At 44.9% G+C, this 14,334-nt stretch overlaps 1 protein-coding gene across 2 annotated transcripts in view; it reads right to left on the bottom strand.

Moving 5' to 3' along the window:
* The window catches only part of WNT7B (Wnt family member 7B), a 102,902-nt gene that overhangs the window by 20,548 nt on the left and 68,020 nt on the right, over positions 1-14,334 (bottom strand). For both annotated transcript variants that reach the window (XM_077309746.1, XM_077309745.1), the window contains exon 2: positions 8,762-8,988. In XM_077309746.1, the coding sequence (XP_077165861.1) occupies positions 8,762-8,988 (227 nt within the window). The remainder of the gene's footprint in view (positions 1-8,761; positions 8,989-14,334) is intronic.

The raw sequence follows: 14,334 nt of genomic DNA, 5'->3' as shown, positions 1-14,334 counted from the left end.
GAGAATCCCCTGGAATTATAGCATCTCCAGGTGACAGTGAACAGTTCTTCTGGAGAAACTGGCTGCTTTGTAGCAGGGACTCTATGGAACTGAACCTCACTTTGGTCTCTGCCCTCCCCAAACTCCATTCCCAGATCTCCAGGAGTTTCCCAATATGGAGTTGGTAACCCTTCAGTCCCCTCCATCCCCTGCCAATATCCAGAGGAGGCCTGGAAACCCTAGCTTGGCACTTGGGGACAATCCAGGAAGGAAGAAACAATGCCATACAGTAGGGTTACTAGATGTCCTCTATTTAGAGGATTTGTCCCTTTTTTGGTGTTCAAGAGGAACCTGGGATTCCTACTGGCCTGGAAGAAGTTTTCGTCCGGTTTGCAATGAGGGAAATTGCAAAATCCCACTTCTCCTTTATTGCTGCGCTGCAAAACAGGGGCAATCCCGTCTGAAAGGAGAAATGCATGACAGTCTTGGTACTGTTCTGCCTGCCCCTGCCCTCCCCTCTCCATTTCCAGATTGCATTTTTTTTTAAATGGTGCACTCTGTGTTGCTACTGGACTGCAAAGCGATGTGCCGTCAGTTCAAATAAAATGTTCTCTTCAGTGTGCGCTTTGCCGAGACTGGTGGGTAATAAATTCAAATACTACTACTACTACTACTACTACTACTACTACTACTACTACTACTACTACTACAAATAATAATAATAATAATAATAATAATAATAATAATAATAATAATAATAATAATAATAATGGGATCAGGCAGCAACCCAATCCAAAACACATTCCTGTTTGTGTTTTCTGGCAGTGGGGTGGGAATGGGGAAAGAGGGGGGGGGAGTGTGATGAAGCAGCCCTTAGCTTAGTGTCAATGCTCTGTGTTTAAAACCTTAATGTGAACACACAACCATCAGGGTCAGCTTATCACAAATCTACTCAAACATAAAGAACGACCATTATACAAAGAATACTGAAAAGTGATCGAAAGAAAGGTGCGTTTTCCACCTTTGTGCGGAAATGGTCTCAGTCTCCAATAGTTTGACAAAGGCATAACACTGTCACTCATAATCTCAGATTTGTAAATTAGTCAATGATTTGGTTGGTAGGCATTTTCACATTTTTGGCCTGTGCTACCAATGTCTGGTCCAGATGGGGATAGGGCTGCCAGCTCCAGGTTGAGAAACTCCTGGAGATTTGGGGTTGGAGCCTGAGTAGGGGAGAGACCTTGGAGGGGGGATAATGCCCTAGAGTCCTCCCTCCAAAGTAGCCATGTTGTCCAGAAGGTAAGCTGTGATTCCAGGGGATGCCCAGGTTCAACCCGGAGGCTGGCATCCCTAGAAGACACATAAGAAACAAATTAAAAACAGGGCTCAAAACAGTCTTGAAAGGTAGCCCAGAGTTAAATAGGAAATGATTCAACAACACATTTATCACTCAAACACAAAGCCTCACATTTTTTAAAAAAATATTTAACTAGTTTTCTAAATGTTACTTCTTACAGGAGGGAGTTCTTCTGGTTAGGAGTACCAGGGAAGAAGACTCTGGTTTTTTTTCTACCTTCAGGAGTCTCAAAGTCAGGAGTCTCAAAGTCTCAACCACCTTCCCTTCCTCTCCCCATCACAGACACCTTGTGAGGCAGGTGAGGCTGAGAGTTCTGAAAGAACTTTGACTGGCCCAAGGTCACCCAGAAGGCTTCATAGGGAGGAGGAGTGGGGGGAATCAAACCTGGTTTCCAGATTAGAGGCCTCCAACCCTACCTCTCACTAGATTCTAGGAATGGTTCCAGGCTGTTAAAGGTTTATCCTCTCAAATGCCAATCCTTGCCGCTCAGCTAGACTGCTCCTGTTCAGAAACAGTTGAGCCAAACTCATGCTGTCTGCTGTTGTCCAGTCTCACGTATTTCCCATATTTTCCCCTCCCGCCTACATACTTCAACGGTAGAATGCATTGCACTGTGCTAGGCTCTAGGCAGAGACGCTACAGGGAGCTGCAAGAGAGCCACTCAGGCGGAACTAATCCTCTTAGCAAAACAGTGTCTGGTTTCCCATCTGCCATTTTGAAATGATTCATTATTCCATACTGAAGACAGGTGAGATTAAAAATAAAATTAAGGAAAGCAACTGTGTAGTTTCATTCATCCCTGGTAAGGTTGCCAAACTCCAGGTAGCACCTGGAGTTCTCCAGCTTTTACAGTTGATCTCCAGATGACAATGATCCGTTCCGCTGGAGAAAATGGCTGCTTTGGAGGGTGAACTCTATGGCATTATACCCCTGGTGAGTTCCTTCCCCTCCTCAAAGGCCATCCTCTCAAGCTCCACCCCCCCCCCCAAATCTCCAGCATATTTCCCAAACCAGAGCTGGCAACCCTAATCCCAAGTGAAAATACTCTGCCCCCTTGCTCTGGCACCCCAATGAAATACCCAGGACATTAGCGGACTTCAAAGAAATGGGCATAATCCTGTGTGTTTCCACTGAGAATCAGCCAGATGTTGCCGTGAGGGTAGCAAAAAAACAGCTCTTTTACAGCTCATCTTTCCGTGCAAAATGCGGTGTTCCTATGAATAATCCAGTTTTCCTCTTTATTCTCTTCCAAATTGTTTCCAACTTCCTGTCTTCTTTGCTTCCCCCCCCCCTTCCACAATGTATTTAGTGGATTAAGTACAAGCATATCAAGACAAATCCTCTCATAATAATTCCACTGATGTTTTTACAATAAACATCCCATCAACCTGACATTGACAAAACCCACTAAAATGACTAAACAACCATGACAATAAAAAAGACAGTATAAAAAAATGACAAGGGAGTGAAAGGAGCAAAACAGGCAAAGTAAACAGAAGTTTTCACATATTGGCTGAATCAGTTTAGGATCTCTCTATATCCTCAGGATTTTTGAAGAGCTGCGTCTATACCATGGCAGCTCAGAAAAGACTCAGAATTAACTGTTCAGTACCAAATGCCTCGTTAAAAAAAGTTTCCAGCTCCTATAGCTTTGAAGTCAAGGAGTGTGATATCCACCCAAGTGTCAGTCACACATCTTCACTCCCCCTTTGCTCGTTAATATGTAGCAATCCTAAATGCTGGGCTTCCTTTGATCCCGGTCTACTTGGGCTGCCGCTTTGGGACAGGTCTTGCATTTTATTTTTCTACATATTACCAGGGAGGAGATGGCATGAAGCTTCTGCCTAAAGTGTGTGGGCAAGGCAGACGTTCAGCTAATTATGAATGAGGATCCAGTCCAAATCACTACAATCATTTCCGACATTCGGCACCTATAGGAAACTTCATTGTGCAGTCTCTGTGGAGCATGTCTTCAGTTCCCCAAGCAGCAAGAAGGGCTGCAAGAAGAGTGACACAGCAGATATTTACCTAAGATGGACATCATCCCACCATAACAGCTGGCAGATATTACCAGTGAATAGGTCCAGCCTAACTGGCACTTCTTCACCCGGTGCTTCCAACTTTCCCCTAATCATTGCACCACCTCAGACTATGGGTTGAGTTTCTGATTCTGTTTTGCTGCAGTTCTTCTATGCGTGAGCTATATTCTGATCTAGGGCAAGGACAAAGATTTGTTTGCACCTATTAGTATGAAGGCAGACAAAGCTGCTAAGATCAGGGAAGGACTTTCCTTTCCCACACGTGCACACACAATAGACCAGGGGTGACCATACTATGGTTCTCCAGATGTCCATGGACTACAATTACTATGAGCCCCTATGCTTGCAGAGGCTCATGGGAATTGTAGTCCATGGACATCTGGAGAGCTCCCCTTTGGCTACCTCGGCAACAGACAATGCAACTGTCCTACAGTGGATCATGGAGGCAATTGCTTTTCTTGTATTAGTAAGTCTGCAGAGCTGCATGTGAAGACAGGGAAAGATAGAGGGAGGGGCTGGGGTGCCACCCGCAGCCCAAGCATAAATGCACATGACAAACTAGATGAGGTGTAAAAGATCGGAGGTGAGAAAGGATCTCAGGGAGGAAGGGAGGAAGAGGAGGAGGAGGGAGGGAGATTTCTGGAGTAGATAAATAATAGGTATGTATGAAATTCTTCCATGTGGCTAAAAGTAAAATAAGTACCACTGAGTTTCTTTTCTGCAGCTGTGCAAATGCCATTATTGGTCTGCCATGCATGCAAATTTTTTTAAATAAAGCTTTTTTTGCTTGTTCAGAAAGCAGGAAGGAAGGAAGGAAGGAAGGAAGGAAGGAAGGAAGAAGGGAGGGAGGGAGGGAGCAGGAGAGAGAGAGGAAGGAAGGAAGGAGGGAGGGAGGGAGGGAGGGAGGGAGGGAGCAGGAGAGAGAGAGGAAGGAAGGAAGGAAGGAAGGAAGGAAGGAAGGAAGGAAGGAAGGAAGGAAGGAAGGAAGGAAGGGAGGGAGGGAGGGAGGGAGGGAGGGAGGGAGGAAATACTACCTATTACATATTATAGAACAACCATTAATGCCATTCTTTTGTGACTGGAAATATGGAGAACAGAACCTAGAGCCAAATATTGAAGCTTCACACATGTTGGATAATGGACTTTCTATGCACTTTCAAACAACAACATTTGAGTCCAATAGCACCTTTAAGACCAACAGATTTATTCAAGGTGTGAGCTTTCATGTTCATGGATAAATCTTTGTTGGTTTTAAAGATGCTTTTGGATTCAAATTTTGTTGTGCTACTTCAGACCAGCAGCATGGCTACCCACTTGAATGCACTTTAGAAGTAGATTTAACTTTTTCACACAGGGAAATCCAGCTGCAAAAACACATTGAAAGTGCATTATCCAAAGTGTGTGAAGTGGGACAGCCGGCATGTGTTCTGCCACTGAATTTAATCTCTGACTTAAGGTAAACCCATCATCAAAAAAGCAGAATGGCCCCTTGCTTTAATCCTGCCATCAATCTTCTATAATACTTTTTGGTTGGAAATGCAGATTGGAGAATCATGTATTCCATTTGACTAAGCCAGAAGGTGTTCATGGTCCTGCTTTCCCATCTATTATTGTGCTTCTGGTTTTGTATCTCTATAATTAACCTTCCGTTTTGGCTTCAAAGGAACCGCCAGGCTCAAAGCAAAACACAGCTAAAATTGACATGTTTAGTCTGAATTTGGTTTAATCCATAGAAACCCAACAAACACCACATCAAGAAGAACCAGAAGTTTCTGGAAGCTCTTCAGGTTCACTGAACAAGTTCATGAACTTTGAATATTTTGTTATAAGCTTGACTCTTCCCATAGATAATACTGACATGGACTGTTTCTATTGGGAGCATAATTATCTGAATATGAAGACCACACCCTTCCAGTTCATGTGGCCGCTTTCCATATTAATTGGGACTTCAATACAAACTCATGCGTTCTCCAAGCTGTGTAATAATCCATTCAGAAGCTGCTTGACAAGGCCAGTGTGGTCTTAACATCACACAGAAGTTGGCTTCTCATGGGTTTACTGATGTTCAAAATGCTCCTCTGAAATTTTACTTAACTTTTTAAAAAAGTCTTTTAGCTTTCAAAAAAATTCTGATGTTTTCTCTAAACAGATGCCCCCACCTTTTAAAAAAACTGGCTCTTAGACATTAAGTGGAAAGTTTAGGAGTCCAAGTCATCTTGTACATTTAAGTCCTGTTTATTTCATTGGAGGACAATTGGCCTGCGGTCTTAAGGGCACTTTCTTGGGAAGTGAACCCCACTGAATAAAATTAAGTTTACTTCTGAGTAAGTAAAACTAAGTTTATTTCTGAGTTCAGGATTGCTCCCTAAAGCACTTCTCTCTCACTGAAGTCACTGGGACTCAAAAGTGCTGGGATCAAGTGACCCTAGTAGATAGAGTTTCGTTTGGTTTGAACGAGGAGACATCAATAGGGCATGACAAAGATAAATGGGAGGCTGCCTTGCACTTTTTCTAGAGGAAACAGAAGCAAGAGAGACAGACAAATACATAACATAAAGTTAAAGATGAATTTTGACCAGTCCATGGTTCGCATGAAGTTCATGGCAGTTCAAGTGGCATGAATGTTCCACGAACTTTCAAGCTGTTCATGGACATTCATGCCAGTTTGTGAATGGATACATTTCCAGGTACACTGTGTCCGCTCAATTTCAAAACTATAGGAAGGTGGAGCTTGGAGAGCATGTAGAGGAGCATCCAGTAGCAGATCCCTGTGATTTTGGTGTTTCTAGCTTGCTTGAGTTCTGTTCTATACACTCTTGAACCTCCTGAACCTGTGCCTGTCAAAATAACCTCCTGTCAATCATAGAATCATAGATGTCAGTGTTCTACCTGGTCATAAACCTCATGAACAAAACTGGTTTGTTTGGCCCCTAAAAGTTTGTGACAGTTCGTGGTTCATGATTGGGCATGCAATGAACCACAAACCAAACTCCATTTTCACAGTGCCCATCCCTAATATTGGGATATGGTCTTTTAGATTGCAATCTGCCCAGGGCATGACTACATTATGTCCTACCTACCTTCCAACTGTTCCTGTCTCAGGAAGAACAGACCTATTTTTCCCTTGGCCTGCAAGTAAGTGAAGCTTTTCTGTGGCAGATGTTTCACCCTAAATTTAGAAGATGAAGAGTTCATTTTAATGTCCCTTTTTTCATTATTTGAAGGAATCTCCAGGTGACAATTTACAATCGCCTTTCCTTCCTCTCCCCAGAACACACATCCAGTGAGGTAGGTGGGGCTGAGAGAGCTCTGAGAGAACTGTGACTGGCCCAAGGTCACGCAGCTGGCTACATGTGGAGGAGTGGGGAATCAAACCCAGTTCTCCAGATCAGAGACTACCACTGTTAACACAACATCACACTGCCTCTAATTTATACTCCTCATTTTAAAGCCATTCATTGCAATATTAATTAATTAAAACTTTCCATGTTAATTGCTCAAAATTAAAGAAATCTTTTTTTTTTCTGCCTCAATGAATGTTACCTCAATGAATCTCACTTGTTCATCTAGGGATTTTTTACAAGGAGTTTCTCTTCCTCATGCAATCTCAAGGACAAAATAAACTCTAGTGGTTTTGTATGTAACTGATATTTTAAGCCATGGATTTTAACATTAAAGACAATAATCTTTTTTATATTTTTAATTGTATTTATGCAAACTCAGTGTTGTTATTATACATTACAGATTCCTCTGACGAAGCCTATTGGCAAAACACATAAAGAATTTTTGGGGATATTTAACTAATACAATATATATTTTTACCTGATTTTGCACCAACGACCTTGGCCTTTTTAATCTCTGCAGTAGGGGTTACTAGCACCTGATTCTGCTGCCACATGGAAATGAAAGAAGAGGGCCTAGCGCTGGAAAAGTTGAAGACCACTTGCAGAAGAGCCCATGAAGACAGGGGACTTCATCAGATATGTATCACCAGGGCCCATTATGCACGGAGTGGAAGATCCGCATTCAGGGTGGAATGGCAGCGGCTAAAAACACCAATTATGCATGCTGCAGATGGCAACTGGGCACAGAGTCAACGTATGCTGCCGAAAAAGCCGCGTTAGCAAGATGCGGAAGAAAGTGGAGCTTCCTGGGACCAGGGCGCAACCAGAAGCGGCTCCAGAGTAGCCGCATGCATAATCGGATACTCTGGGTTTTGCCGCCGTTGCATTCCATCCCGTGCGTAAGCGGTTTGCTTCGCTTCTTCCTCCTCCGCGTTCTCTATGCCGCCGTTTCAGTGGCCGTGCATAATAGGCCCAGTGGAGGTAGCGAGGGGGAATTCTGAGATAAATCTACAGCTGGTAGATTTAGGAAATTCTTCCAGGTAAATTTAAGCAAAATAACTATTGCTGGATTTCTGTTTTGCACCTGTGCTAATGGCATTATGGGCCTACAGTGCATGACATTAGTCCATGACAAAGTGAATTGCCTGGTATTCCAAAGAATTCATGCAATTTCACTTCATCCTAGTGAAGTCATTGAAGAAGCTGAGAAAGCAGTTACTTAGAACATCTATGAGAGACCTATTAATTTGCAATGGTTTTGTACTGAATGCCTATTTCAGTCTGCAGTTCATCATCCATGTTTTAATCTATTGTTTTAAAATAAACGAATCTGTTTAGATATACAATATGGAAATTTGCGTCTATAAAAATTGCTTATGGCCGTCTGTAAGAAGAAACACATTCTGAGGGAGATATTTCTTGCAATGCAGGAATGAATCAAGTGACAACTGATGAGAAAAAAGAAACAGGACTTCAGTTATTCTAACTGGGTTGCCAGCTCTGGGTTGGGCAATACTTGGAGGATTTGGGGTGGAGCCCAGGGAGATTGGGGTTTGGGGAGGAGAAGGACCTCAGCAGGGAACAACGTCATCAAGTCCACCTTCCAAAGCAGCCTTTTCCTCTGGGGGAACTGATCTCTGTCATCTGGAGTTCAGCTGTAAAAGCGAGAGATCTCCAGGCCCTACTTGTGGGTTGGCATCTCTAGCTGTGCACACAATGCTATTGGCTGCTACGTAGGGATGCCAGTCCCCAGGTGGGGCCTGAAGATCCCCTAGAATCACATCTCATCTCCAGGCAACAGAGATTCATTCCCCTGGAGAAAATGGCCACTTAGAAGAAGGACTGTACGGCCTTCTACCCCACTGAAGACCCACCCCTCCCCAAACCCCACCCTCTGCAGGCTCCACCTCCAAAGTCTCCAACCCAGAGCGGGCAACCTACCGCCATATAAGCCGCTGTTGTATGTCTGTGACTCTGGGAAAGGCCACGAGGCAGACAACCATAGTGGTTGGTGCTCGGTTGCAGATGAAGGAATCTCTTACCTACTCGAAGCTCTTGCCCGAAGACTGTTTTCTCTCCCAATGCTGAGCAGTTCCACCTGCCATACCGGAACTGGTACTGGCATTCATTGATTCCCATCTGGGCCCCTTCCCCGATCACGATGATGGCATCGGGACGGCTCTGGCAGATGGCTCGTTGCCGAGGGGCCAGCCCTGGGATTTTGTTGCAAATGATGTTTGCTCCTAACGCCACCACAGACGACAAAGCTCTGCAGAGAAGCAGAAGAGAAGCATTATCGCTAATGGGAGCCATTAATCCCATTTCCTTGATAGCATAGCCTGCCGGACAAGGCCACGGGCTACGAGCAAAGGGCTTGGAAGGAGCGCCTATAATTACAGACACTTATCCCAACCTCTTTGGTCTGGCAGTTGGGCTGGAAACCTCGCATGACTTTCGGTAATGCCTGGTTTTGCTCGGCCCAGAGTTACCAGCGCAATCCCTTTTCAAGAACGCTGGCACTTCTAGCCTCCGTCTGCCATCAAACAAGGAAGCAAGCAAACAGACATGAAAGGTTTGGGGGGATTGGGGGAGATGGTGGTCGACGTGTGCGTTGAGTTGAGTGGAGATTGGCTCCACCTTGACGGAGAACACTCTCAAGGCAGGACATCCCCTTTCGAGTTCTAAACCACAACATTCGGAAAGAAATTAAAAACCCAAAGTCCAGAGAATGACTATTTGACCAACATTTGCGTTCATTACACACGGGGTGCTGAATGATTAATAGGAGCCGAGGAGCATGCAGTTCAGTCATGTTTGGGGTTTCTTTTCAGGGAAACGGTTTGGAACATTTCTCAAAAAAGAAAAAAAAAGAAAACACATTGAATGGGGGAAAGGCACATTTTGCCAGAGTTGTAATCAAAACATTTGGGATTTCTGTTCAAGCTTTTACATCCAGCCCAGAAGTTAATAAACTGGAGGGTGCAGTCCAGGTCAAAAATTGGGGAGCTTTCTTGGCCACACCTTCACACAAACATAGGAAGATACCTTATAAAGAATCAGATTGCCAGTTGTAGACCAGGGGTGGCCAAACTGTGGCTCTCCAGATGTCCATGGACTACTATTCCCATGAGCCCCTGTCTCCACCATGGAATATAGTCCATGAACATCTGGAGAGCCACAGTTTGGCCACCCCTAGCCTACTCCAACTGGCAGTGGCTCTCCAAGGACTTAGGTAGAGGTCTTCCACATCACCGATAGTCAGATCCTTTCATTGGAGATGCTGAGCTTTGAATGTGAAACCTTCTGCAGATGCTCTGCCACTGAGCCACAGTCCCTCCTGACTTCCCTTTATATATTTGCTTGCTTGCTTGCTTGTTTGTTTGTTTGTTTACCACCCTCCCTTGCAGCTCAGGGCAATATACATAGAACATAGAAGAACATAAGGAGAACTACATTATAATCCAGAATAACATCAATTGAACAATAGTGGTTTCATAACAATTCATAACTAATGGTTGCAAGGTTAACATTAACTATGACCCCTGTTTAGCTTAGTTTTGTCAGGTCATCCATGTTAGATTTTATTTGGTTCTTTTGGTTCTTATAGGCCCTTGAGGTTGTACATATGAGCCCAAAGGAGCACAGATCAAGACAGAGCTTTCTGGCTTGCATGAAGCCACCAGAATGTTTGCAGCATAGAGAAGGTTCTGAATTGGGGACTTCTTCTAGAGTTGCCAACTCCAGGTTTGGAAATACCAGGAGATTTGAGGGTAGAGCCCAGAAAATTGGGGCTTAGGGAAGGGGGAGACCTTGGTAGGTTATAATGGCATACAGGCCACCTTCCAAAGCATCCGTTTTTCTCCAGGAGAAATGGAATGAATGAATGAATGAATGAATGAATGAATGAATGAATGAATGAATGAATGAATGAATAAATAAATAAATAAATAAATAAATAAATAAATAAATGGTCTATGTAATCTGGAGACCAACTGTCATTCTGGGTGATCTCCAGCCCCGTACCTGGAGGATGGCAACCCAAACTTCTCTGATTCATAGGTCAATCTGTAGCCTAGAGCTAGCAGGCTGCCCCAGAAAATGCCTGGGCATAATTTCAGGGACCAGTAGGAAAATAAATGTTAATCTGATAACAATCAGATCGAATTCCAAAGCATTACTGCAATGCCTGCCGCGGTGACTAACTTAGCTCAAAAATAATATTTGCCCATCAACTCACTTAACAATGAATGCCAGTGGAGCATACTTCAAGATGGCTCATGCGCTAAACCACAATGGAATGCAGAGATTCAGGCAAGGCAGAGCCCTGAGAGATGCGTTGCAGGTTAGGCAGCCGACACTCAAACAGAGACGGAGCTCGGTTTTCATTTGGCCCGGTAATTCTACGTTCTCTTTGCTCAAGATGCAAATTTTGAGGGCCTGCAAAATGGAGCTTTTCTGCCAGGTCTACAGTTGAGGCCGAGGGTAGCGAGGAAGATCAACGTGGCCGCCCTTACAGCGGTCAGTGTCATCTTGACCCTGTTTCTTCCCCCTTGAAGTATGGATGGGGAGTGGGGGGGGGGAGGTTGAGGAGGTGATTTCACCATGTTGTTGCTGCTATTGTCCATTTTAATGGGTTTGGGGTGGGGTTTATTGGACACATTTGTAATCTGCCATGTGGCCATTTCTGGGAATGGCGGGCAATAAATAGAAGAAGAAGAAGAAGAAGAAGAAGAAGAAGAAGAAGAAGAAGAAGAAGAAGAAGAAGAAGAAGAAGAAGAAGAAGTAGTGTTGGTTCTTATATGATGCTTTATTTCTCATACAGCATGTGTAATGTAGCCAGGAGATCTGAGAATTGTCTGGCTAGTGTTTCTTGGAAGAAATCCACCCAAATCCTTGGAGATCTCCCATCCAAATCCTAGCCAGGGTTGGCCCTGCTTAGCTTCCAAGATCTGATGGGATTGGCCTTGCCTGATCTATCCAAGACATCATTCATGGTAACATCTTGATCTTCAGAGCCTGGTCAAGATTGCTCCCAGAATTACCTGCAGTCTGCTACGGGGGCAGTTCCGGGTACAGGGGAGGGCTCATCATCAATATGCTGTCCAATCCTGCACAGCACTGGGGCACTGCTGTTTACTTGCCTGGCCCTGTCCTTCTGGGCAACAGGCTGCCCAAAGGTAGCAGCATTGGGAGCCCAGTGGGTAAGAACAAAGAGGCAATGGCATCTATGAGCTGCTCCCTCTGTCACTCATCTTCCTTGAGGGGTTTGGGTCCTAGAAGCCACAACGATGCCTCCGATGGCACCCCAGAGGTCTGATCCAAAGCAGCTCCTGTGTGCCTGGGAGCTGACTTCCCAACATGGAACTCCAGGCATACGTCTGATCCGAAGTCTTTAAGAGGGCCACACATTTGCCACATGGGCTTTGGGAATCAGCCCACCCTAGAATGCTGTGGCTCATCCAACAAGTTGACCAGACTTGTGAGCATGCTGTAATATGATTCTTGGGCAAGGCCCGAGCCCATCAGGATCAGCACGATGTGTATCTAGATTAGGGGTGGCCAAACTGTGCCTCTCCAGATGTCCATGGACTAGTGGCAGGCTCATGGTCATTGTAATCCATGAACATCTGGAGAGTCACAGTTTGGCCACCCCTGATCTAGATTATGCTTGTCACACTGTTCAAAGTTCACTGAAGTCAAGCCTCCTTAGGAGACCAAGACATATGAGAAAAGGTTGGGGGAGCTTGGTCTGTTTAGCCTAGAGAGGAGACGACTGAGAGGGGATCTGATAACCATATGTATTTAAAAGGCTGGCATGTAGAGGTTGGAGCAGAGTTGTTCTGTCTTGCCCCGGAGGGATGGACCAGAACCAATGGGATGAAATTAATTCAAAAGAAATTCCATCTAAACATCCGGAAGAAGTTCCTGACAGTGAGAGCGGTTTCTCGGTGGAACAAGGTTCCTTGAAAGGTGGTGGGTTCTCCATCTTTGGAAATTTTTAAACAGAGGCTGGAGAGCCATCTGATGGAGAGGTTGATTCTGTAAAGGCTTAAGGGGGTGGCAGGTTACAGTGGATGATTGGGATGTGAGTGTCCTGCATAGTGCAGGGGGTTGGACTAGATGACCCAGGAGATCCCTTCCAACTCTATGATTCTATGATTCTAGGACATCAGATACATAGACCATCTTGGTTTTTTAAAAGAAGAGTTCTAGAAAAAGTCACCTTTTTCATCTCCCTGCCCTCCAACCTTCTTTCCGATACATCCTCCAGCTCCATTTTTAGCTCCTAAATCGTTGGTGCAATTTACAGCCGGCAGAAACGCTGAGTCATGAGACCGAGGTTTGGATAATTCTGTATTAAATAAATATGCCCAGCAAAATTTCAGGCTTCTTCTTAAGCTGTTCCTTGTGGGCTTCCTCATTTCATTTGTCACACATTCTAATGGGATCGGTTGCACATTTGGGTCTTGGCAGACTGCGCTGCTTCTGTACTCGGATTTGAGAGCATTTTGCTTTGTAACAGTTAAGAGCAGATTAACATGCTATATTTTTGGCATTGCTGTATGTTTAATTTGGGGAGGGGGGTGCAATATCCTTGGGCTGTGTTGTTGCTTTTTTTTTTAAATCACAGGAAATCCTGAATGACATGGCATTGCCTGCAACCCCATTGCCTTGCAAAAATGTTCCGGCCCACGTGTGGGGCCACACTCATGGCTCAAATAGGAACATGTGGCTGATGATGAAGAAGAAGAGTTGGTTCTTATATGGCACTTTTATCTCCCTGAAGGAGGCTCAAGGTGGCTTACATTCGTCTTCCCTTTCCTCTCCCCACAACAGACACCCTGTGAGGTGGGTGAGGCTGAGAGAGCCCTGATATCACTGCCCGGTCAGAACAGTTTTATCAGTGTCGTGGTGAGCCCAAGGTCACCCAGCTGGCTGCATGTGGGGGAGTGCAGAATCGAACCTGGCTCACCAGATTAGAAGTCCGCACTCCTCACCACTACACCAACTGATAATGTTGGCAGAAGCAGCACCAGGCTGCTTAAAGGAGCAAAATAGTGTATTGCGAAGAGGAATAACTTTGTGTGGAAAGGAGAGAGAGCAGCCTAACTAACTAATGGTTGTCTGCATTCATTCTGTCTGTAGTGGAGGCAAGCAGGTTAGCAAGACCAATGGGCCCCCCTCAGTTCTAGAGCAGGCTTCCTCGGAAGGTGGTGGGTTCTCCATCTTTGGACATTTTTATACAGAGGCCGGATAGCCATCTGACGGAGAGGCTGATTCTGTGAAGGCTCAAGGGTGTGGCAGGTAACAGTGGATGAGCGATTGGGATGTGAGTGTCCTGCATAGTGCAGGGGGTTGGACTAGATGACCCATGAGGTTCCTCCCAACTCTATTATTCTATGATTCTATGTGTCCCTACATTGGCCAGAAGCTTTCCAAGTCAAAATTCTCATTTCCAGGGGCAACGGATGCAGAACTGGGGTGTTACTACCATAGATCAAAACTTTCAGTCGCTAAGGATGAAGAATTTATCCTAAGCACAGAATGAAGAAACACACATCCCACCGACCCAAGGGGACCTGCTCAGCCCAAATCCCCTCACGCAGCACTGAAA

This window comes from Paroedura picta, chromosome 14 (assembly GCF_049243985.1).
Source record: "Paroedura picta isolate Pp20150507F chromosome 14, Ppicta_v3.0, whole genome shotgun sequence".
Classification (NCBI taxonomy): domain Eukaryota; kingdom Metazoa; phylum Chordata; class Lepidosauria; order Squamata; family Gekkonidae; genus Paroedura; species Paroedura picta.
This window is presented reverse-complemented; position numbering and strand designations above follow the sequence as displayed.